The sequence below is a fragment of the Talpa europaea genome, assembly GCF_964194135.1.
Source record: "Talpa europaea genome assembly, chromosome: 14".
In the NCBI taxonomy this organism is placed as follows: Eukaryota; Metazoa; Chordata; class Mammalia; order Eulipotyphla; family Talpidae; genus Talpa; species Talpa europaea.
In genome coordinates, this window is record NC_140082.1 from 48,572,277 (window position 1) to 48,598,948 (window position 26,672).

Sequence of the window (26,672 nt, forward strand, 5' to 3'; positions counted from 1 at the left end):
AAAACTGATAGAAACCCAAAAAGCAGGTTCTTTAAAATAATAAAACCACCTACCATGTTCCAGGAATTATACTAAATATTGTGTGTCAATATTCTTTCATCCTCATTTTGATTCCTAAGTACTTTTATCTCTAGTTTACAAGCAAGGAAACTGAGGAAGAGGGGCAAATTAACAATCAAAGGTGATGCAGCGAGAAAATAGCACAGTGTGGATTTAAAGTCATGAAGCCTGACTCCACAGTTCATCCTCTAAATCTCTACACTATAACTGTCTATAAAAGCAGGTGTACATAATTACAGAGATTTCACAAATCTTCAAATACCAGAAGTCACAATCAGCACATTTAAGATTTGGAAAAGTGTAATCTCCCTTAGAACCACAGTTGAACATAACAGGAAATGCTAGTAAGACAGACAGCTGTTGAGACATGAACTTCCTAAAATCAGTCTCCCAATAATGTGAAGAACCTAATTATGATCAACGTTTCTTCCTCCTCATCAGAACTCTCAAATCTTTTGTAAGGAGTAGAAAACATTGTATTTAACTTTTACTAGTTTCTTTTGCTGAAGCTTAGGCAATAATCTAAGAGAAAGCTGATCTACACTTCTTATATTAAAGCTATTCTAAATCAACAGGCTAGTGAAACCAGTAGTTTACTAAGATTTAAAATTTAGTAATTTAAGATTTACCTATGCATAAGGAATCCAGAGGCATTTGAATCATACTGAAACATAAACTGAAATTATGTATCTCTATAAAGAATCTCCACAAATATCCCAGCTCTCAAAAGGGAGGAGATAAATTTGATGAAAGTTTGATTTTAGTCTGCTAAAAATAGACCATCATACTATTCAGCTTAGCAACTTCTCCTCAACAAACTTGGATAGGGCAGTCACAAGCTGAGGAAAAGGAAGACACACACTCACCTGGATTCGTGATGTTGAGTAGTCTGCAGGAATAAGGGTCTTCCCTGTCTTCCACAGGTACTTCACAGCCATGAGCACCTATTATGAACTTCACAAGCACACTGAGAGATGTGTTGGCATTAACATCAGTTACTGATCTTCACTTTGCACATGCATGTTTCCTCACGCCCATTTCAAAGCTTTTACTTTGAGACACAAATATTTACTGGGTTAATTCTAACTTCATTCTTCTAGTCTAGCACAAAGAGGGAAGAAGTAAACCAAAAGCTGCTAACTACCAAGTGCCTTAAGTATAAACCCTCTACTGCAGCACTACATGTGACCAAGTATGAATGTCTGGCTTGGTTACCAGCGAATTACATAAAGTCAGATTCCCACGTCCACATCCTAAAATACCCCTATAGCTCCAATCTTCTTTACCTGCTTTCTATTTCAGGTGTTCAAGATTAGTCTTTCTATCCAAGAGGAGGTCTTCTCCTCTCACAGGCCTTATTTCACTTGTTACCTATTAACCAATGGTTTGTTCCCTACACAAAGTCCTGACAATTTTTGCCCACCCAGCATTCTTCTTTGTGCCCACCCACTCCTTTCCAATGAAGTCCAACTTCACTCTGTAGGCTAAAACTACAGGCTCTAGTTTCTCATTTCCCATTTATTTTATACCCACCATTTCCACTGAGATGTCTACCACCAATGTAACTACTGATCTGCTGTTAAATTGATAGATACTCTTCAACCCTTACCTATTTCACTTCTCTCTGGCTCGATAGACTGGTGTTCCTAAATGCCTTCTTCCCTTCTTTATGTGACCCTGCCCCACATCACTGGCTGATCTTCCCCAGTATCAGTAAGAATAGGTATTATCCCAGGACTTTTCCCATGAATCTTTTCTTATTCTTCTCAATTATTCTCCCCAGGCAATATTTATTCCTAAGGTCTCAACCATTCCTCAATTCAGGAATGATTCCTGAATTAGCATCTCTAACTTGGACCCATCTTCTAAGTAAAAGATTTGCAAAGTCATTGTACATTTTTACCTAAATGATCTACAAATGGTTGAGTGCATCTTGAGTGCTAAATGGTAGTGACCTACTGGTTTATGAGTCAATTACTAAATTTTGTGAGCTAGTTAAGCACAGCCTTCATTAAAAATTAAATTATAAGGCCTTCCCTGGTGGCGCAGTGGTTGAGCACTGGGCTGCAAGGCCGCCCGCAGCCTCTGCAGCGCTGGTTTGTTCCCTGGCCACCGGCAAGGGTCCCACAAAAAAAAAAAAAAAAAAAAAAAAAAAAAAAATTACATTATATAAGTTTATAATTAAGTACACTGTATTAAAATCAAAGGAAATGCTCAAATTCAAAATTTCTTATTTATTTTACTATTATCTCTGCTCTTACGGCTATTTATACTTATTAAATCTATATGAGGAATTACAGTGTGTGTGCTATTGCATTATCTTCTTGAACTCTGTATTCTTAGATGTCACATTATTATTTGAAATTGCTCATAGTGGGAATATTTACAGGGTGGAAAATGGCAAACACTACAAATAATGGTTTGCTTTATTGCTTTGTTGATCATCTATTGATGGAGAAAATGTTAATGGTGCACATTAAACTTTAAAAAATATGATGTATCTGTAGTTATTGCATTGTGAATAGTAGAAAAAGAGGAAATACTTTTTTTATTGCTAAATCCATTACCTGGTCCAGCAAAGAAGTCACTCACTTCACGAAGAGTAAAGCCCTGTCACATATTTTGTCACTTTGGTATTTCTCTTTAATTTAAAGAGTAAGACATCAGAAGAACACTCTTGTAACTGCAACTGAACTGGTTATTATACATACAAAAGTGTGGCAAACACTGAAAGCATTCCATGAGAATCACCTAGCTATATGTAATTTACATCAAAGAATTTCATATGTATTATCTTTTAATTATGGGTACAACTTTTTGTATACATATAAGCATACCTTTTTTCAGAGAGTCAATTAGTAAACACTTACTAGCATAGCATTGCCTGCAGGGACCTCAAACTCAACATGGTCATAAATTACATATCCATAAATTAGCTTATTTTCCATGAAACCTGCTCTTTTCTTTTCTGGTATTTTCTTTTCTCTTGATTGATGATTTCATTATTCTTTAAGCCAGAAAGCTAGTAATCAATCTTGACTGCTCCTCTTTCTACATCCTACCTTACTTTCCTATTAGGTCACCACATTAGTTCACCTTACAGCAGTCCTCCAGTCATTGAACTTGCAACACAATTATTCTGTACAATCTGGTAACTGCCTAGATGTCCTCCCTTTCTCTTTATGTAATCATCTCTGCCTCTCTGCCCAAGCAAGTCTCATATATCTACAAACACATATATCTCCCATAATCCCTGTGCTCCAATTACATAGAATTGGTTTTTGAGAACACTCCAGGCTACTTTATATCACAGCACATTTAACATTTTATTTCACTATTACAACTATTTCCTCCTATTAAACTTCAAACCCTCACTAAAGACTCAAGCTATATTGTACCTACCTTTGATTTCTACCACATAATATACTACCTGTAGGCAGAATGTAATTAATAAATATTAAATTGACAACTTATGGTTTTATTACAAAGACTTGCTAATTACATAAAGTTCTCAAAGTATACATGGGGCCTGGCTCCTTCAGTGAAACGCAAGATTTGAAAGTAAGCCATAGTACAGAAATACACTTTCTTTTACTGATGACCAATTAAGGCAGACTACCTCCTGAACAATTAGCATCTAGAATAAAAATATAAACAGGAATGAATAAATCTGCTAATTACATAATCACATATATTTGCCAAATATGTTTTTTAAAGCCATCTTTTATTTCTTACTACATCTATGAAATTTCTTCTCCAGAAGGAATTCTTGGCTAATATCTATTTTTATACAGATGTCCAATCATTTTTGTAAAACAAATCACCAAGTTTACTAAATTTAGAGCAAGAATGCTATGATGGTAAAAAAAAAACACAAAATTACTGGCAAATGTCCCAATGTTAATTTTACTGATTACATTTAGTTCTGAGTCACTCACTCAATAGCTAAGTGCCTTACTCTGTGCCAAGTTAGGTTCGAGGCACTGGGAATGCATCAATAAAAAAAAAAAAAAACCTGAAGCTGCTACACTCACAAAACATATTCCAGAGGGAAAAACACAATTTATAAATATACAGCTAAATATAATACACACACTAGTTGGTAATAAGAAAAAGGAAGGCCATGTAGGGAAGACGGAGAGGGAGCAGAGTCACATGGTACTTAGTAAGGTCTGTCTACTAAGGTGGCATTTAAGCAGATACCTGAAGAAAGTGAAAAGTGGGCCATGAGGATACCCAATGGAAGAGTGGCATAGATAGGCAGGTAGCAAGTGCAAAGGCCCCAAGGCAAAGCACACTCGGTGTATATTAACACAGTAAGGTGGCCAGCACAGAGAATGTCAATGTAGGTAAGGTCAAAGACCACAATAAAACCCTGGAATTTCACCCTGAGCAAAAAGAGAAGTCAAGGGAAGTATAAGCAGAAAATTGACATAATTTAATTTTATGAAAAATAAAACACAGGGGATCAAAAGTGAAAGAAGAGAAGGAGGCTTCCACAATAATACAAGTGAGAGTAAATGGCAGCCTAGACCAGCATGGTAGTATAAAGGGCGAGAAATCAGATTCTAGCTGTGATCTAAAGGTAGCACTAAGAGATGCTGATGGACTGAATGTGGTAAATGAAAGCAAGAAGAATCACGGTAACACCGCACTGCAAATTTTAAAAACCTCAATATTTTCCTGATTCCTCAATATCTCGGTCAACGGACTGTGATCATCTGCCCCAGTGACCAGGTGCATTAGTGAGCTAGGGCTGGTCCTTGCCTCAAGTTCCTCTTCTTACCCTCTCCTGTAACTTAGTAACATTCAAACACAACAATGAAACTCTCTCACCCCTTTTGGTTATATACTCTATCCTGATCTCCAGTAAGACACTTGCCTGTGGGTCCTCACTCTTAGGATGCTCTGCTTCTATGCCTTCCTGAATAGGGTACGATGCTTCCCTCTCTAGGATCTGTAAGTACAATAAATCCTTTAATTTCATATTGCTTCTTTCTGTGTAATTTACCACGGGTATATGGGAACCATCCTTAGAGCACCTGCATGGTAGACCAACTGCTCCATTTATAAACATCAAGGTTTTGGGTCTGAGTAACTAGTAGAAAGGGATCATTATTTTCTGAGATGGAAAGCATAAAGGAAACGCAGGTTTTGGAGGTGATTCTGATAGAAGTGATGATTCTGAGGCCTTTCATTTGCTAGGTAATAGGTTTTATTATCACTGTGATCACAAAGTAAAGAAACCCGTCTTGAAAAGGAATGAAAACTGCTATGAGTAAGACAAGAAATCTGTAAATGTTCACTGCTGGTGACAAGAAAATTCACACTGCAATTCACTTGTACAGCTACTCAGTCAGAAACGTGCCAGTTTAACGTAATCCTGAGAGGGCCTTCTCTGCTTATCACCTAAATGTCTTCACAAAACTACAAGTCCAACCTTTCCTGCTTCTGGTCCACTAGCCCCTCATCACATAATCACCAGAGGCTGCTCTCACCGAGAAGACTAAGACCCCTAACCAGTAACTGAACTATTTAATGTGCTATCAGAGTTCCTTCCTGGGAGGGTAGTCAGGAAAAAGAACATGGCCTGTGATACACACTGCAGGTCACGCAACTGAAAAATACTACAGAACTGAATAAAACTAAGGGCATCTCTGCAAACTTAGTGACAAGCAAATTTAGATGGAAATGTGTCTGTCTAAGCAGAAAACTATCCTGGAATAAAACTGTTTAAGAAGTACTATTCTGTATCAAAACAAAACAAAAACCAAGCTCAAAATAAAACTAGATAACTATAAATACCAGGTATTTTAACTAAAGAATACATCCTCTTTCACCAATCTTTTGCCTTAAAACCTTGGTTAAATTTACTTTTTGGGCCCATTTATATGGATGAGAAGCAAAACAAAAAAGCCAATTCCCCCAGGAAGAGGTCACCTGTCTGACATCCTTGACTATCAAAGAAGAGGTTTTTCAGGACTCATATCCAGTAAATCAGGCCAGGTGTCAACTCAGAAAACCTACCGTTGACTTAATGCTGGATGTTGTATTAAATGCTTCAGCCAGGTGCTTCTTATCACATTCCGAAGTTCATGGTTATTGCGAGCTGATAACACACCAACTACCATATCATAATGACTAGACTTCCACTGAGGTAATAAGGCCAACTGATCTAGAAATAAGCAATAATAAATTAGAAATGCCATGTCTCAATTGCTGTTAAGTTCAATATAACACAATTTACAAAATAATGTATGTTCATGTTTGTAGAAAATGCAAAATACAAAGAAAAAAATTTTAAGTACCCATAAACCCAACCACATAGACATAACCACTGTTAAGAGTTTGGTGTAATCTTCTTGTCTTCCAAACATATGTATGTATACATACATGTATGTAAATTCTTCAAAATAAGATGTATACAATAAGAGCCACTTTGTAAAGGCAATGTAGCATAAACCATAGAGTAGAGAGCAATGAGAGTCAATGAGACCATAGTTAAGAATTCTGTTTTTTTTGGCACAGAACTGGGGTGTAGACCAAAGGTGCAGGGGGGTGAGAGGATTCACCAGAGACAGTGGAGAGCAGAACAGGTGGACTGATGGAAATACACTGCTGCGGAGAGCTGCAGGCGAGGCAGGAGAGGTCTGCTGCACCATATGTGGGTTAGCTCCCTGGCTGGGGATCGAACTCAGGATGCAGTGGTGATAATGCTGTAATTTAACCCCTAGGGCACCAGGTAGGCCAAGAATCCTGGTTCTTTTAAACTATAAAAGCTATTTAACCTCTGCTGATCATCACTTATGTCAGGGAAATGCAAATCAAAACCACAATGAAATACCACCTCACACCTGTGAGAATGGGCCCACATTAAGAAGACCAGAAACAAGTTTTGGTGAATATATGGAGCAAAGAACCCTCAAACACTGTTGGTGGCAATGTAGGCTATTCTACCTCTCATGGAAAACAGTATGAGGTTTCTCAAAATATATTAAAAAAAAAATTCTACCATCTGATCTAACAATTCCATTCAGCGATATCTACCCAAAGATTTCAAAAACACGAAGTTGAAAGGATGTATGCACACCTATGATCATTACAGCACTATTTACAATAGCCAACCTATGGAAACAACCTAAATGCCCAAGGACAGATGAATGGATTAGGAAGATGTGATATATGTACACGATAGACTACTACTATTAAAAAAAAAAAAAAAAAGATGATCTCTTGCCATTTGTGACATGAATGGAATCAGGGCATTGTGCTAAGTAAAATAAATCAGGAGAAAGACAAATACCAGATGATGGCACTTAGATGTGGAATACAGAGAAACAAAACAAATGAAGCCAAACCAATAACAAACCCTAGAAATCTGACTGTAGATCTGAACTTACCAGAGAGTGTCAGAGACAGGGAGAGGACAAAGTGAGGAGGGAGCACTATAGTGGACTATAGTGGAGGACTATGGGTGCCTTGGTGGTGGCCAGGAAACACCTAAAGGGAGTGGTCCTATATTTCTAAATCATATACAAGTTGTAAGCCAATGCTTTTTCCAAAAAAGTGACTTAACTTCCTATCAATTTCCTTAATTACAAATGGGTGTACATCTCATATGATGATTGTAAAAATCACATGAGGTGTTTATAAAGGTGCTGGTTTGGCATCAGGCAAGTGCTAGAAACTCAACAGCAATGACAAAAAAAAAATGCTTCCATATTATTGATAATAATTTAATATTACTAAGTTTTAGAGAAGTAGGACTACCATGCTAGAAGTATCAAAAAACTTATTTATGCCAGTAAATTCTACATCCAGCAAACCTGTATCAGTAACTATTTAAAGAATGAAGGAGAGAAGCAGTATTTCCAGAAAAAAGAAAATCAAGTGACAAGTCATGCAAATGGCTCATTTTTTACTGTTACATGGTCTAATGGACAGGATTACATTTAAAATTTTGTCATTAGAAAGACAAAAGAGAAAGACATTTGTCCCTATTTTTCATCGCCCGTTTTCAAAGCTTGAGAGCAATAACTTATATATAGCTCTAATGAGTGATCCATTTCATGTCTTTCTCCAGTGGTGGAAACAGATCCAAACTGTTTCCAAAAATAAGTTATCGAAGGTCAGAGATCTTTACTACATTAAATGCAATGTTTTTATATACCATTGTATCTAGATATTCAGTCGAAAGGTAACAAAAACATGTTGATATTTTTTAATGGGATGAATTAAAATAAAATCTGAGAAGATTCTTCTATTAGGATAATTTAAAGTTATAGTAACAATCAAAGGAACTGTTGTGTAGATACCTTATTTTCTGCAATAGTTATCTTTCTAAAAAGGTATTTCAAGTCTAAATGGAACCGAGATACTTATTATTTCAGCTGTCCACAAATTTTGCACTCATTCTTCTATAAAGACAGAATTTATTGAAACCCAGATTTCATGGATTAGGCTTGTGTATTAACAGGCCATATTAAACACGATGCACTCACTACTATGCCTTGAGTATCATTTTAATGCTTTGCATGCAGAGTGTCACCTAATGCTCAGAAACCTATGAAGCAGGTGATATTAGGTTCCCCATTGAATGAGGCAACAGGCACAGAGCATTCAGTAATTTCCCCTCAGGTGCACAGCTAGTGAATGGGTAGGCTAAAACTTAACTCCAGGCACTCTAACTCCATCCTTCATCTATTCTGTAGCTATGCAGCCTGACGTAGTTCATTAACTCCAATTCTCATCTTTACCCATACATTTATTCAACTAGTCAATTAGTGATAAGGAGATCACTGAAAATGCTGGTTAGCATACAAATTTTTTTTAAATTTACAGTTCCAGAACATTTTTTCTTATATATAATCATACATGGAAAATTGTACCTAGTACTGGAACTAATTCTAGATGAGTCTGAGTTTGAAAAATAATTTATTTATTTGTTAAAAGATTTATTTATGTATACAAGAGCTGGGGTACAGGCCAGAGATGTGGGGGGTGAGAGGATTCACCAGAGACAGAGTGGGGAACAGAACAGGCAGACTGAAATACACTGCTGAGGGGAGCAGCGGGTGAGACAGGAGAGGTCTGATGCGCCATGTGGGTAGCTCCCTGGCTGGCTGGGGATCAAACTCGTGCTACAGAGGCTGCGGACAGCTTCACAGTGCAGTGCCACCAGGGAGAATAATTTAAATGCTTATATTAAATTAACAATTATATACCCACTTCCCCCTTATTTTTCAGAAATATATTAATATGAACTATACTTTAGAGACAGGAAGCAAATGTAGTTACAAGACATAGTTATTGACTTCATAGCCAACATGCTGTATAATATCACTAAAATGCTATTTCAAAATAACTGAGACCTCTTTAGACTTGTGGCAGGCTTTTGGGTCTTGCTCTGGGTCAATCCTATTATGGCTGGACTTTTGCCCATGAAGGGATGGGTAACTCGGGGTGCTTAATTTGGAAACTATTCTTTGTCTTTTCTGTATTGTTTACTAATTGTATTAAAGTTCCTTTCCGTTAATAAAAATGTAACTGAGACATCTCTTTAAATGCCAAACACCAACCCCTTATTTTTGGTGAATCATCAAAATTAGTCTTCTAAAAATGGATTACATCCAGCACAATTTAACCTTTTCTTGATGACAAAAATCCTCATGAAAAATTTCTCAAATCTATCCCTTTCTCATCATCTAGTTGCTGCAATGTACAATTCAGACTGAACTTTTATTGAGACCAGTACAAGGGAGTTTGATTTAATTTTCCACATCACAACCAAACAAAATGTTTCTAAAAATAAAGAAACATGAAGATAATCACGTGGCCTATGAACATCCCATGGATTATGCCTGTCAACTACTTTTTGATCTTAGTCCACCTTTCTGCCACTGTCAGTCCTCCCTGCTTCTAATCCATGCCTAAGCTGCTTCTGAAAGCTGTTGAACTGCTTTACTTTACCTGAATTTCTTTTTCTTGAAGAGAAGTATATGGTAGATTCTGGCGTTTTAGAGAATGTTTACTTCCAGACATACTGAAGTCACAATTCAGAAAAATAAGTCTCTTCTACCATATACCACCAATGTAAATCAGCCCGATACACAGTATAAAAGCCAATGTGGATGCTCAATATATACCTGTGTACGAATGTTGCCTGGTTCCTAGTGCCCTTATTAGTATCTGGTGCTACACTTTCATCACCCTGTATGTTGCAAATACAGTGTACCTAATTTGTTCTGGTGTCTGGAAACAGGGAAAAAAAAAAAAATCCCAACAACAAATAAAACCAGTAAGTAAAAATGAGACAAAAAGCCAAAGATAATTCATGGGAGAAATGCAAATAGCCAATAAACCTCTGGGGAAAATGTTCAATTTCACTGGGAATTGAGTTCCTGAATTAGAGCAATAAAATATTTTCCCCTACATTCAAATTGATAAATACCTCCGTAACTACGCAAACAATAGCCAAAATGATGGGTATTTTATTTATTTATTTATTTTTTAAATAGAGGCATGTTTTTATTTATTTATTTGTTTGTTTGTTTTGTTTACACATGCACTGGGTACAGTCAGAAGTGCGGGAGGGTGAGAGAATTCACTAGAGCTAGAGCGGGGAGCAGAGCAGGCAGAAGGACCGGAGTACACTGCTGAGGGGAGCAGCGGGCAGGAGGAGAGGTCTGCGCGCCAAGTGGGACCCTCCTCCTGTGGCCGGGGAGCAGCCGGGGATCAAACCAGCGCCGCAGAGGCCGTGGGCAGCTTCGCAATCCAGCGCTCAACTGCTGCACCACCGGGGAGGCCCAATGATGGGTATTTTAAAGAAAAGTTGATAGTGACTTCAAGGAAATGGCTACTCTCCCATGCTGTTAGTAATATATTTTGGTAGTGTCTTTGCAGAACCAGGCAGGAGAAACAGGAGGAGAGGGAGAGAGGCAGGGAAGAGAATGCTGCTGCGGCTGCTGCCTGAGTATGTGTAAATGTGAGTACACACGTGTGTGCTCAAAAACACAAAGGTGATGTGCAGTTAAAAGCAGAGGTTGCAGGGATGTGGGCGTAAGTCAAAGAATGTCAGCATTCCAGAATCTGAACCAGATCCAGAGAGTCAAGAACAGATTTTCCCCTAAAGTCTCTGAAGGGAGTATGGCTCTGCTGATACTTTTAGTCCAGTGAAACAGATTTGGGACATCTGATGTCTAGAACTGTGAGTGAATAAATCTCTAATTTTAAGCCACCAAGTTTGTGATTTGTTACTGCAGGCATGGAATGAGCACACTACGTATCCAGTAAACGTCAGATGAATGAATAGGGGAGTTCCAAGCAGATATGACGTCCAGTTCATGTTACATAAATGGAGGGCTGGATTAAAGTGTAAAGTATCGGGTTAGGGCCTCCCCGGTGGTGCAGAGGTTGAGCGCTGGGTTGCAAAGCTGCCCGCAGCCTCAGCAATGCCGGTTCGATCCCCGGCTGCTCCCCAGCCACCAGCCACCAGAGGAGGGTCCCACATGGAGCACAGACCTCTCCTGCCACCCGCTGCTCCCCTCAGCAGTGTACTTTGGTCCTTCTGCCTGCTCTGCTCCCCGCTCTGGTGAATTCTCTCACCCTCCCGTACCTCTAACTGTACCCAGTGCTTGTATAAATAAAAATAAATAAATCTTTAAAAAAAAAAAGTATCGGGTTAAAGTAAACAAAAGGGGAGCCCAGGTCTGACAACAACCTCACCTATCTTTTCAGTACCCCAAAGGTACAACAGTGAAACTGGGGGGGTTACAAGGCCCCTCTGTTATTTTAAAAAAAAAGTTTCTCTGGTGATTCTAATGTGCAGGTAGGGTTGAAAACTGCCTAGACAAGGTTCTTCATAGATGCTGGCTGATCTCATGATGACCATCAAGGGTTTAAATGTATGAGCCGCACACATCAAACACCTCAGAATTATTTACTTTTATCCAGCAATTCCATGTCTAAGAACTTACTCTGAAAAAATAATCAGTGATGCAGGTTTCTATTAATCAGTGTTACTGAGTAACAGTGAAAAACTGCAAACTACATAAATACATAAAGGACTAGCTAACTATCATGTTATCTACCATCAGGAAAACTTAACAATGGGGCTAACATTCTAGGAAATGTGTCATTAGACATTATGCAAATGTCAGTGTGTACATATGCAAACCTAGACCATGAAGCCTACTGTGCACCTAAGCTATAAACAGGGACAACAGTCTTCTATATGGTCTGGTGCTGACTGAAAGGTCATGGGGCACATGACTATACTAGAAAACTATGCAGGCATTAAAATTATATAGTAAACAAATAATTTAAACATTATAAACAAATACATAACATTCTACATCATATTAAGTAAGATAAGCAGGCTATAAGAACTATGTGTAGTTCCGTTGATATAAATTGCAAAACCAGACAAATCTCTGCCATTAAAGATCAGGACAGGAATAGAAAAAACTAAAAAAAGGAGTTGCCACAAGACCAGAAACCTGGATCATACAAGGAGGTGGGGGCAGAAGAGATTAGCATAACCATCGACACTAATATCCTTAGGTGACACTAGTATCCTTAGGCTCAGTCTAAAGAGATGGAGATGACCCCAAAGGTAAAGTTATGGAGACTGAGCCCATTGTAGAATCTCTGATCCCTTTCAAATTCTACAGTTATCCAAAATTAGCAACCAGGGGCCTCCCAGGTGATGCAGGGGGTTAAGCACCGCACTATGAAGCTGTCCCCAGCCTCTGCAACAGGAGATTGATCCCTGGCTGGCCAGGGAGCAACCCACATAGCGCAGTAGACCTTTCATCTCGCCTGCTGCTCCCCTCAGCAGTGTACTTCAGTCAATCTGCCTGTTCTGTTCCATCTCTGGTGAAGCCTCTCACCGCCCCTCCTTCCCCCCCACCCCCCAGCATCTCTGGCCTGTACCCCAGCTCTTGTATGCATAAATAAATAAATCTTAAAAAATAAAACAATTAGCAACCAACTGAGGGCTCACAAGGAGTGAGCCCTCCCAAACAGAAGACTGTATCAGTGCAGTCTGCACAGGCTCGGGGCAGCATTCGGTCTGCCCACCTGTGACTATGCAGGTGCCTCTTTTCATCAATTCTCTCCCTCTGCAGGGCAGCAGCCTTCCTGCCTGCCCGTGACCTGTGTCAAGGCTGTCCCCCTACAACCATGCAGGCCTCTCTTGGCAAACCTGTCCCTTCTGGGGCAGCTCTTCCTGCCCGCTGTGTCTGTGCAAGTGTCTTTAACTGTTTCATCCCTTCCCTAATAAACCTGCCTTTTAAATATAACTACCGTCTCTGTCTTGTGGAGAAACTCGCCGGCGAAACTGGCCGTGTGTCGCTGAAATGGGAGCTCTGGTGAAACCTTTCCCAGAGTGAACCCAAGGACCCCGCACTCCACACCCACAGACTCCCAAAACAACAAGTTACCACACTTAGCAGTGAAGGAAGAGAACATGAAGGGGGATTTCTGGGGTCTTGGTAGTTTTTTTAAGTTGGCTGCTGATTATTGTGTGTGTTCCTTGGTGAAAATGTATGACTGCACATTTACATGCAGTTTTCTGAATGTATACTACACATCAATCATTTTTCATATAACTCAATAATTGCCCCCAAACATGTACATGCATTCAAAACCTATCTAATACAGACCATTGTTTTTTCCTATGTTTTTAAATTTCAAAATTCTCTACAAAGAACTTACTTTATTTTCATAAGAAAATTAAAATATTAAGTCATCATGGAATGTGAACAATCTATTGGAGACAAATTCATCCATTCTTTTCCAATTTTTTTCTCTTAATTTAGTCCTTCAAATAGTTACTGAGCATCATTTACGTTCATTGTTCTAGATAGCAGAGATATTAATAATAAACAAATCTTCATGTCAGAATTAATTAAAACCCTATTGTAGGGTAAATGAGATAAAAATAAGGTTTTGTTTTTTTTTTTTTACTCCCTCCTGTCATTACCTCTATGACCTGCGGTCTTGCACGCCTGCCCTGATTATGCATGTGTAAGCGTGCACCCTTGGGCCTTGAAGGGAGAGGATAAAAGGGCAGCATCAATGCTGTCTCCCTGCCCGCTGGTTTCCCTTGTTCAGCATTAAAGGCTTATAATTCCACGGGAGACTCTAAGATTCCTTTACTAGTCTGCCTGAAAAGTGATCTCACGCCCACCCTGTGCCTGTCCTGTTTCCTCCACACCCACACAAGCTCCCTGAGGGTAACAACTATTTCTCTGCCTTAAAAAGTAATATAACCCCGAAGCTCTGCTAGCCTCTGCACTAGAGTAGCCATCCAGAAGTTCATTAAAGACTAAGGGAGCTTGACTTCAAAATCGACAGCTCAAAATAAGCCCAAGGATATTTAAAGATCGGACCAAAATTTCCATGCTCATGTGCACGATCTCAGAAGGCACTAATCACAAATAGGTAGAATCTTGAAAAACATTCCAGCTCATCATAGATGGACTAATATGGACAAGCAGCATATCCACTAGCAGTGCACCCCCACCAGTTTAGGCTACCTCCCAAAACACCACAGTGGCATAAACACCACTATACTATTCTAAAATTCAAGGAGTGTTTACTATGAATCAGGCATTCTCCCGGGTGTTAAATTAACTGAATCTTCACAATAACTATGAGATCATCACTTTTCAAATAAGGAAACTAAAGCACAAAGAAAAGATTAGCATATAGGGATAATTCTGGAAGAACTAGCCCCAGGCAAAATTGCAAAGCAAGCTCAATTTGTCTTTGGCCTTCCATTTGCCTATGTGTTTCCACTGAACAGACTGCACTCCTTGGGAGCAGAGACTAAGTATCTAGCACAACAACTAACACTGTCAAGCAGTTGTTGGGATATGCTTCTTTCCCAACATCCTAGAAAGAAAAGCCTTCTTTTGTCACATTATTTTCCTAAATTAACTGTTAAATAATCACTGCTAAGAGATTACCCAAAGACAATGTTATAATTAAGGTATCTTTTATCTGTACACTCTAGTGCAATGGTTTTCTCTGCCTCCATTTTCCTTGTAACCTCCAGGCATGCTGGATTTCACCAGACCTGCTTTGCCAGTTGCTGTCCCGGACTATTTTACTTGAAATGACACACCCTCCCCCACATTAGAATAGTGCCCTTAGTAGCTTGTCTCACTTTATTCAAGTCCCTAATCACCTGTCTTGACCTCTCTATTTAAACAGCAGCACAACATTCTCTAGCCTCTTAAACAGCTTTATTTTTGTTACTGCACTTAACACTATCCCCTATGATATTTAATAATAATTTCCTATGTTCTGCCTCCCCTTCTTCTGATAAATTGTCAACTGCCTGAGGACAGGGAATTTATGTTGATTATTACAACAGAAGTTGACATAAAGTTGGTTCTCAAAGATCTGCTGAATATCAGTCAGAGGGCCTTTTTTCAATATTTAGGGAAGGTAAAACTCCCTTTCAAAAAATGCTCCCATGACTTAATTGAAACTGAAGGAGAACAATACTCTTAAAATGTTAATTCAAGGGAAGATAATGGTCTCCTCACTTATAGCCTTATCCCTTTCCATGGCATACTTCCTTAATCTAGCCTGGTCTAGTCTGGCTAGACATTAGCCAAACACTAAGGGAATAGTCTTACCAGGCAGGGTGAGGGGCACCTATGGACCCCCAAACCAACTGAACTTCACTCCCCTTTCCCTGGGGACCACTCTGTTACAATAGGAAAAAATGTATCTCAAATTAAAATTGTTGGGTAAGCCGAAAGGCTTGAAGGCAGGGTTTTAGCTTGTTGATTGAACCCCAAAGACTGATAAGGTCATAAAAGATCCTAAGGCTGTCTTGCAAGTAAATTCCAGTAGAGCTCACTCAGTATCAAAATAAAGAAATTTATAAAACACAACAGATGTTAAAAAGTATATTATATATGTATGGCACTCTTTCTTCTGCTCAGTTTACAAAAACCTAAAAAAAATCACAACCTGCTAACAGGTTAAATGTATGGTAACACTGTATTTTCATGATATCATTTTAGTACTTCATTTCTAGTCAGGTCACAGAAATAGGCTTTCTCAAGAACTTGCGGTTTGTCAAATAGGAAAAGACTTTAAGAGGTTGCTACCAGAATAAAGAACCCCAATTATAACAATGAGGTTGCTTTGAGGATTGTGCAATTACATTTCTATACATCCAAGTTAAAGCACAGAGCTTTCTCTGGATTGCAAATACTCAATTCAAATTTTTAAAACTTTTGTATAAGGAAAGTTGTTTTGGGGAGGAGTGGTAAGAAAGAAGTTCCCAATGCGGTTAAAAACAAAATGACTACTACCTTAGCTTTAAAACAGCCTTCTAGGTTTCTTTATATGTCCTAGGGCAAGCTCTTAAAAAAACAAAACAAACAAAAGAAAAAAACAAGGACAAGAAAAACAGGGACATCTTCAGCAGTGTTCAGGGTGGCAGAATCCATTAACGACAGTAACAAATCTCCAGGGCAAAGCATTCGATCCACTGGGGTGTGAAGGGAACAAGAACAAAGATTTCATTCCCGTCGGAGAGGAAGTTTGAGCGCAAATGGATCATGATGGCTAAAGAACTCGCTATTTTCCTGGCCACTTCATTCGCAGACTCTGAAAACCACACTCCCAGGAGCAACTCCACTCGCAGCCTTGCCCTATTCCCAGGCTAGCTCTGCTTAGCCGACCCACAACAGACTTTTCAAAGGACGCAACACACAGTATCTTCTCCAAGCACAGTGATTCGCTCCCAGCCAAATCAGCTCCCTTCAGAACCACGCACAGACATCACCCAGGGCACGAGGGCTTCCAAGTCTCACCCGACGAGGGCCAACAACTTGGGGAGCCAGACCGCCACCTGCCAAGCCGCGCCGGGGCGTGAGCAGCCCCGGGACCCCTCGAGCCAGGCCTGAGGGGCAGCCGCAGCCCTCGGAGTTGCGGGCACCGGCTTGGCGGCCGGAAAGGGCCAGCAGGCAGGTGTAAGCCGCGGGGTCACACAAAGAGAAAAGCGCCCTCAACTTTACCCGCTTTTACTGCCCTGCGGATGAAAAGGGCCATTTGTTCGGGCCGGGGACCTCCGCGCTCGGCCCGCGCCCGCCTCCGGGACTCCCGGAGGGGCTCGCGGAGGAAGGCGCCCGGGGCAGCAGCGCCCGGCCCGGCCCGGCCCGGCCGCCCAGCCCGGGTCCTCACCTGCGGGGCCGCCCCCGGAGGCGCCGGCGGGCGGCGGGGAGCGCAGCCGCAGCCAGAGGTGCAGCGCGGCCCCGAGCACACACGGGCACAGCAGCACCAGCCAGTTTCGCATTGGCCGCCCCCGCCGCGCGCCGGACTCTCCCGCGTCCCGGCGGAGAGGAGAGCGGACCAGCGCTCGGGGAGCCTGAGGAGCCGAGACCCGCGCCCGCTCTCGCGCCCGCCGCCGTCCGCGCGCCACCCGCTCCGGGACCCGAGTCCCAGGTTCCTCAGACCGAGGGCGGCGGCGCCTCAGCCGGCCGAAGCCCCGCCCCCGCCGCCTGGCCTCCCCGGCCCCACCCACCTTTCTCTCACTCGCCCCGCCCACTTCTCTCGCGAGCCCTCCCCGCGCACGCCGGCCTGCTGGGAGCTGAAGTCCCGCTCAGGGCCTAAGCAGGGGGCGCGCTGATCATGCCGAGGCTCAGAAACCACATTTCCCATAATCGCGCTCACTCGCTTCCGTCACTCGGCGGTCGCGGAGCGAGGGCGAGGCCCCATATAAAGCATGCGCAAGCACACGCGCCAGTTGCTGCCACCTGGCGGTCGAGGGGAGGCAGGGCAAGGCGGTGGGGTTCGCAGGGGCTGGCCCGAGCCCTGAGCGCAGCACAGCTGAGGCGAATGTTGCCGCTGCCTTGTGTTTAGAGGAATGGTTTGTTTTAAGTCACTCAGCTCCCGAATGCAGAAAGCTGCTTTCTGTGGGAGATGGACTCCTGCTGACGTCGCCTTGGCTCGAAGAGCGGGACGAGGCAACCGAATGCCAGTGTCTTCTGCTGTGAATCATCAAGTTATTAGTTCTGGTGCAGTGTGTACCCGGCTCTTTGCCAGGCTCTGTCCTCTAGGAACTCAGGAGGAGTAAAATCGCACCAAGGGATCAAGCTGTGAAACACCACAGCTACGGTTCAATCGAGGGTAAAATTCCACGTGCCCCAGATTTAAACGGGCGCTGTGAAGTTGGGAGTAGAACCAGCTTCAAATCTTTTACAGCTGCAGGCCCAGGGGGTGGTCAACGCGATCTCCCAGCTACCTGTGGGAAGGACTTCCAGGTAAAATACTGCCCCAGTCGTGCAGACCCAGCCCCGGCCCGTGCCTCCTCCTGTCCTCAGATGGCCCAGTGCAGAAGTGCACTTACAAAGCACTGGGGGTAGACGGGAGCTGGTCATGGTACTGATGTTTAAAAGGTGGAGAGCTACCTCACACCATATACAAAAATCAACTCAAAATGGATTAAAGAACTAGACATAAGACCTGAAACCATAAAATACATAGAAGGAAATATAGGCGAAACACTACGTGATTTGCATATCAAAGACATCTTTACAGACACATCACCCAAAGCAGTGATAGTGAAGGCAAAGATCAACAGCTGGGACTACATCAAATTAAAGAGCTTCTGCACAGCAAAAGAGACAACAACAAAAACAAAGAGAAACCCCACCAACTGGGAGAACATTTTTGCACCCAACACTAATGATAAAGGACTGATCACAAAAATCTGCAAAGAGCTGATGAGACTCAACAACAACAAAGAAAATAATCCAGTCAAAAAATGGACAGAGGAACTAAAAAGAAACTTCTCTGAAGAGGAAATGCGAATGGCCAACAGGCATATGAAAAAATGTTCAACATCACTTGCAATCAGGGAAATGCAAATCAAAACTACCATGAGATACCATCTTACACCAGTGAGAATGGCACATATTAAAAAAAATAGCAACAACAAATGTTGGCGAGGGTGTGGAGAAAAAGGAACTCTTCTGCACTGTTGGTGGGAGTGCAAACTGGTCCAACCACTATGGAGAGCTGTGTGGAGATTTCTGGACCTACTAAATATAGAGCTTCCACAGGATCCAGCAATTCCACTCCTAGGTATTTACCCAAAGGACACAGAAACATCAATTCCAAAGAACACCTGCACCCCTATGTTTATAGCAGCACTGTTTACAATAGCTAAGCTTTGGAAACAACCCAAATGCCCAAAAATAGATGACTGGATCAAGAAGATGTGGTACATATATACCATGGAATATTACTCAGCATTCAAAAAAGATAAACACATGCAATTTGCAGCAACATGGATGATGCTGGAAGGGATCATGCTCAGTGAAATAAGCCAAAAAGAAAAAGAAAAATACCGGATGGTCTCACTCATAGCAGGGATCTAGAAAACTTAAATAAGGGACCAGGAAAATGAATAACTATAAGAAAGTGAAAATCAAAATCAACAAAAACTATGAACCAGAGACACTTTTTGGGGGGTTGGAGGGGAGGGATTGGGTTCAGAATGGGGGGATTGCAATTGTATGGGGAATATAAAAATAAAATTTATTAATTAAAAAAATAAATAAATAAAAGGTGGAGAGGATAAAAATGAGTGGCTGGTTTAAAGTTTAGTTTTGTTTCATAAGTTTCTGCAAATTGTGAAATCAGAAGGTAACTATAGTGTTGAGAAAAGTTTTGACTGAAAGCCACAGAAAATGCTCTTCACCAGGCTTAAAGGCATTAAAGGTAAATTTTGCAAGTAGGACCTCCCTGGTGGCACAAGGGGTTAAGCATCAGCACTATGAAGCAATCCATAGCTGCTGCAGCACGAGTTCCCTCCGCGGCCAGTGAGCTACCCACTTGGCGCAGCAGACCTCTCCTGTCTTGCCCGCTGTTCCCCGCAGATCAATCGCTTGATCTGTTCCCCACTCTGTCTCTGGTGAATCCTCTCACCCCCACACCTCTGTCCTGTACCCCAGTTCTTGTATGCATAAATAAATAAATCTTTAAAATAAATTTTGCAAGTAACTGAACAGTGCGGTAGGATGCGTCCCAGGCTCTGTAGTCTTAGGAGTCTCATGGCAATTTATTCCCCCACCCCCCACCTTTGGAGTCTGTCTTTAATCCTATTTTTCTTTTTATTGAAGTGACATTAGTTTGCAACACTGTATAGGTTCTGGGTGTACAGTTTCTTATCTCAGCAAATGTATATATCTCACCACACCCAAGCCAGTCCCCTCTATCCATCTTTCATCCTCCCCCACCCCACTGGTAACCACCATGCTGTTGACAGAGTCTAAGAGATTGTTGTTGTTTTCTTTGCTTGATTGCTTTTTTCCCCTTTATGTTCCACGACTGAGTGAAATCATGCTGTATTTGTTCTTCTCCTTCTGACTTATTTCAGTTAGCATAATCTCCTCTAGACCCATCTATGTTGTTGCAAGTGGCAAGACTTTATATCTTTATGGCTGATTGGTATTCTGTTGGTCTACATGCCACATCTTCTTTATCCATCCTTCTGTCTTCCAGCACTTGGGTTGTTTCCATATCTTAGCTATTTTGAATATGCTGCTATGAACATAGGGTGCATATATCTTTTCAAATTAGTGATTTCATATTCTTTGGGCAAATACCCAAAAGTGTGATTTCTGGATCATACGTTAGTTCTATTTTTATTTTATTTATTTTTCTGTGTGTGCGTGTGGTAATGTTGGTTTACAACACTGCATAGGAGTATAGGATCACACCGCATCTACCACCAGAGCACCCATATCTTCCACCATGTTCCATTGGTCCCCTACCCTCCTTCACCCTCTGGCAGTCTCACTTCTGCAGTCAGATTTCTAGGGTTTCTTTGGTTTAGCTTTGTCTGGCCTTTTGCTTTGTTTCTTTATATTCCACATATGAGTGAAATCATCTATGTTTAATTTTCAAGTGGCAATTTAATTTCAGCAAAACAACTCTATTAAAATTACTTTTTTTTTAAATCTGATTTTCAAAATATTGCCTGTGCAGTATTTTAAAACCTGTGTTGGGGGGCCTCCCCGGTGGCGCAGTGGTTGAGCGCTGGGTTGCGAAGCTGCCTGCAACCTTTGGAGTACCGGTTCGATCCCCGGCCGCCAGGTGAAGGTCACACATGGCGCACAGACCTCTCCTGCCGCCCGCTGCTCCCCTCAGCAGTGTACTTCCGTCAGTCCGCCTGCTCTTCTCCCTGCTCTGGCTCTGGTGAATTTTCTCACCCTCCCGCGCCTCTGACTGTACCCAGTGCTTGTATAAATAAATAAATAAAATATATCCTTAAAAATAAATAAATAAACAAAACCGGTGTTGTTTTAATAGTTGTATAAAAGATACAAGCCTAAGGAGTTTATGCTGTTTATACTTACTTAAGTAAAATTAAAAAAAATTAGTATGTTGTTAGAAATAATTTTTCCCTTGAAAATGGAATTGCACATTTGTTAGTTATCTATTACTACACAACAGATTATGACAGATTATTCTAAAACTCCTAAATAAGGATTTTTATTCTCTCCCACTATTTTTGTGGGTTGGGAATCTGGGAACTAAGTTCTGATAAGTTCTTCCATAAAGTGGCAGGCAGAGGTCATCTGGAGCTGTAGTTACCCAAAGGTTTGACAGGTGCTTTGAAACCTGCTTCCTAGGTAGCTCAGTTACATGTCTGGCAGGTTGGCATTACCTTTTGGCCTCTCTAAGTTCCCAAGTGGGTCTCTCCAAAGATCTGCTTTACTGTTCTGACACCATGGAGGCTTGCTTCCTCATCAGCTAGAGACCCAAGAAGCCAGTGCAAATGCTGCATTACCTTCAATGTTGAGTCCTTGGAAGAAATTCACTGTCACTTCTGTAGTATTCTGTTGCTCACACAGACCAATCTTGGTTGACTGTGGGAGGGTCTACACAAGGGTGTGAATGCCAGGAGGTAAGGATCATTGGAGATCATCTTAAATGCCAGCTACCACAATATATTTTACAAATTTGAGAAATACTGCTGTTTCAAATTGTTGAGGCAGCTGAACACTGCACCCCTGGGCCTTCAGTGGAGACTCCAGGTGGTGTAAACCTGGTTGTTTTTTCCTTCAGGATGAGGAGCTGAACTCCACCCCCAATATACAGACACTGCCCACTCTGGAGGGGATGATGCCTGTGCAGTGCCATGGTCCAAACTCCACCCCTGATTCCTGAGCAAAGAGGCTTCTGGGAGGGGAGTGGAGGGCAGAGACTTATTTGTGGAGCCTTCTGTGGGAAGCAATGTGTATGGGCTTGCTCTGTGTCATTGGAGCGGCTAAGAACAGTAACTGCCCTTTCTGTCTAGCTTATGGGCAGCTGACTTTCACCCACCCCACCCTGGCCCGCAACTTCAGCAGCAGAAGCATGGTTCGTGGCCAGATCCAGAGATGGTGTGAGAGGTTCTGATTGGACGACAGTTTTTAGACCCTTTGCCCAGTAACAAAACCATTTTGTAGAGTCTTACATATACGTATACTCCATAGTCCCTGAATACCCTGAAGACAAAAAAAAGAACAATTTTTCCTTCTTGTGGGAAACATGGAATTAGCAAGTTGTGATCATATGTGTCTTGGGCAAATGTCTATCACTAAGATTTATGTGCTTCTTTCTCAGAAGATTACTTACATATCACAATAAGGAAGGAGACTATAATGTCTACAGATTTCTTGTTAGAAAATCTTTGTTTAGAAACTATGCTGCTCTGTTGTCTCTATTTCAATTAAAGAAATAATCAAGAAAGTAATCATTGATTGTTACTTAGGGTGCCCTATTTTTTTTATCTCCAAGAAACGTAGTAAAAGGCCTCTGTTGATATCTTGAAATTTTCCTTTTATGATGAAAGATTATAAGTTAAAAAGAGGAATTATTTCTATTTTAGACAGATCTATTCATGCAATAGATATTTAATTGGGCATCTATTCTGTGTCAGTCACTTTCGTAGGTACTTAAAATAAATCAATGAACAAAACAAAGATCCCGTCCTGTGGTGACAGGAGTAGGGGCAGATAGTAGACTGTAGCTATAGTAAAGAAATGTATTGCAGCAGCAATGTAAGAGATGATCAGTACTAGAGAGAATATGACAAGTAGAGCAGGTGTGGGGGGTTGGGAGCAGGGGACGGAAATGGGGCAGATTGCAGTACTAAAGAGCGGTATTTAAACAACTGTTCCAAGTTACAATTAGCACTAAAGGGAGGAATAAACAAAACCATCCTAATATTTAACTAATTAAGATGTTGTTCCTTCTCATTACCAAAATGCTTTAACTTGCAGGGGAAACTTCACTGGTACTCTGCCAGTCTTGTAACAAAAATAGTCTTGAATAACTTTTTAAACATCTTCATATCTGATGCATCCCAGGGGAGCTGCCTGTATCACCTACTGATCTAATGAGTGTGCCTGTCATTGACCTAGTAAACTCAAGACTAAGTGGTGTAAAGACCATAAGAGACACAGTACGTACCATGGAAAGAATAAAAAAGTAAAAACACCAAGATTACAGACTGCGCAGTCAAGGTACTCATAGTCTAAGATGTGAAAAAGGTAACAGAATTAGGGCCTTCCCTGGTGGTGCAGGGGTTGAGCACTGGGCTGCGAGGCTGCCCGCAGCCTCTGTAGCACCGGTTCGTTCCCCAGCCGCCAGGCGAGGGTCCCACAAAAAAAAAAAGGGTAACAGAATTAAAATTAAAGAGGCAAACCAAGTCAAACCTGGATGGTTGACACCTGATGGCAATGCAGTGCTATCGTGTTATGAGAAAGGAACCCCAGAATGTTTGGCAGCACCGAGCAGGAAGGATCTGACTCCCAAAGTACCTTGGAGGAAGCTACCACTTGAAATCCCAGACTAGATCTTGACATTGAAGAGGCCAATCCAGAAGACCAGAAAGTTGTAAGGACACTCCAGAGCAACCTAGGCAAAAATTAAATGGTAAAAGCAAATGAGCCCAAGATAGTGATGACATCACAATTAGCGAAATTTGGTGTGACCTTAAGAAACTTAAGACTGGGGAATGCTAAGAAGAGGGCAGAGGCCAGATTAGCATCAAATGTTATGCCAAGGAATGCTGATTTTATTTTATTTTATTTTCACATTTTTATTTTTATATTCATTCATTCCTTCATTTATTTATTTGTTTGTTTATTTTTTAAGATTTATTTATCTATGCACACAAGAACTGGGGCAGAGGCCAACAATGCGGGGGGCGAGAGAACCCACCAGAGACAGAGCAAGGCAGACTGACTGAAACACACCGCCGAGGGGAGCAGCAGGCAAGACAGGAGAGGTCTGCTTCGCCATGTGGGTTTCTCCCAGGCCGGCTGGAGCTTGAACTCACACTGCAGAGGCTGCAGACCGCCCCATAATGGGGTGCTTAACCCCTTGCGCCTCCAAGGGAGGCCCTATTTTCACATTTTTAAAAGGACAGGTTTATAGGAGAAGGAAAAAAAAGAGAGGCATCTGCATAGTCACATGTAGGCAGAAGAGCTGCCCTTCCTGTTTTGCCAATTTCAATGTTATCCTGAGGCTCTAGGAAAGACATTTCCCCCCAACTATGGAAGTTATTCATGATTATAAAAAGGAATTTGGAATATGCTGCGGACCAGCACAGCAGTGAACGATGAGGCCGTCTCAGGGTTGAGAGACTGCGCAGGGTGGTCAGGGATTCAGCTGAAGAAATGACAAACAGACACACTTCAAGAGAGAGTGTAAATCTGAGTGCAATTTTATTTAAGTTAGTCGCCAGTATATATACAGGAGCAGTGAATGGATTTAGCTTATCGCTGAGTGGTTTACATCTGGACCTAGCCTCTTTCTTAAGTAGATAATCCATTAGTTTTGTTTTTAAGCTATATGATAGCATTTTTTGTTTTACTAACTACTTTTTTCACCTATACTATATTTTAATTATTACAGGGTTTAGTAACGTTTCATTTGAGTCAGCCTTGTGTTAAGGATTTCATATGATTTTTTAATTAACAACAAATGACCTTTATAGAAGAAAGAAGGAAGTTTTAGAAAGACAATGAAGAGATAAAGTTTGTAGTTCTAGAAAGAGGAGATAAGGTTTTAGCTCCTGGTGCTCGTAATCCTTTGATAGGCTTCTGTCTTATCCATGTCTTCAGGGAATTTTGCTGTACTCCCCTGCCTCAGGGAGTTTTTGCTGTTCTCCCCCTGCACGCTGGTTCCTTGCCCAGCCGGACCTAGGGACCTTGGCAAAAGCCATTAGCCCTAAAGGTCACTGCAGGGGGAGGTGCAGCAGGAATATATGGAAAAATATAAAGAAAGAATCAAATCACACCAAAGACAAACCATTTATTTTGTTTTTGAGGCTTTCATTTCAGACCTTTGCAATTGGGCCTCCCTGGTGGTGCAGGGGTTAAAGACAGTGCTATCAAGCTATCACCAGCCATATAGCTTGAGTTCGGTCCCAGGGCTGCCAGTTAGCTAACCCACATGGCCCAGCAGACTTCTGTCTCACCCGCTGCTCCCCTCAGCAGTGCATTTAAATCAGTCTGCCTGTTCTGTTTCCCATTCTGTCTCTGGTGAATCCTCTCATCCCCTGCACCTCTGGCCTATACCCCAGCTCTTGTTTGCATAAATAAATCTTAAAAAAAAAATAAATAAAATGTACATATAACATTGTTTTTTCTGAGTCACATCTTTATATCAATTTATCCTTATGTCAGCACTATAACACATGAATGATTTTAGTTTTATAATACTTTGTAATGTTTGTCATAATAAACGCAAGTAATACAAATATAAGCAAATATTATATTAGAATCCTCCTTTAGCCCACCGCAATCTTTTTTTCCAGATTTAGACACTAGTTATTTCTTTTTGTATATATATCTCCTGAATTTTTCCAAAGTTTCTACTTTTCTGGGGATGGAAATGGAGGAGAACAGATCCTTTGAACCCCAAGAATGTATTCTGTGCACTTACCTTGTGTAACTCCGGAAATTCTAAATATCTGTGTGTCCCAGAGTGTTTGCTTTTCCAAAAGTTCATCACCATCACTGACCACCTCCTGATCGAGGCTACTGCTCTGATTTTCTCCACCAACCACCTCTGTCCACAATGACCCTCTAGGCCACAACATCTCCTTTCACCCCAAATATGGACATATCTTTTCCTTTATTCCCCAAATCAAGGTTAAGATATGGCTGTCATAGGTAACAGAATTTAGTTATGATTAGGCTAAGAAAATGCAATGCAAAAAAGGAAAATTTAAGCCCAGATATGAGAAAAAATTGCCTGCGGGGCCTACCAATAATTTCCCTACTGGCCCTCTCTTACCTTGGGTGCACGAAGACCAGTGCCCTTGTTAGGGGGAAGTGATGTCCTGAGTTAATCCCATACAGGCTTTGTGGACTCCACCCCCACTCCAGACTAAAACCATCAGGACATTGGGGAAGACAAATCCCATCACCACCAAGGGGAGGGTGGCTGGGACCTGAGGGTGGAGTTGGGCAGCCAGGTTGGATATAAAAAACCAAACACGTGGGCCTAGGGCTCTCTCTGGCTCGCGATCGCTCGCCTCCCGGCTTCACCGCTCCTGGCTGGCGGCCAGCTCTCAGAGC

The 26,672-nt window shown here is 41.5% G+C and overlaps 1 protein-coding gene across 1 annotated transcript in view; it reads right to left on the reverse strand.

Annotated features, from left to right (window-relative positions):
• The window catches only part of B3GALNT2 (beta-1,3-N-acetylgalactosaminyltransferase 2), a gene marked incomplete at both ends in the record, with an annotated part of 47,392 nt that extends 30,009 nt beyond the window's left edge, over nucleotides 1-17,383 (reverse strand). The window contains 3 exons of the mRNA XM_084254033.1: nucleotides 927-1,027; nucleotides 6,088-6,235; nucleotides 17,272-17,383. Of these exons, the coding sequence (XP_084110159.1) occupies nucleotides 927-1,027; nucleotides 6,088-6,235; nucleotides 17,272-17,383 (361 nt within the window). The remainder of the gene's footprint in view (nucleotides 1-926; nucleotides 1,028-6,087; nucleotides 6,236-17,271) is intronic.
• Between the last annotated feature and the right edge of the window lie 9,289 nt (nucleotides 17,384-26,672).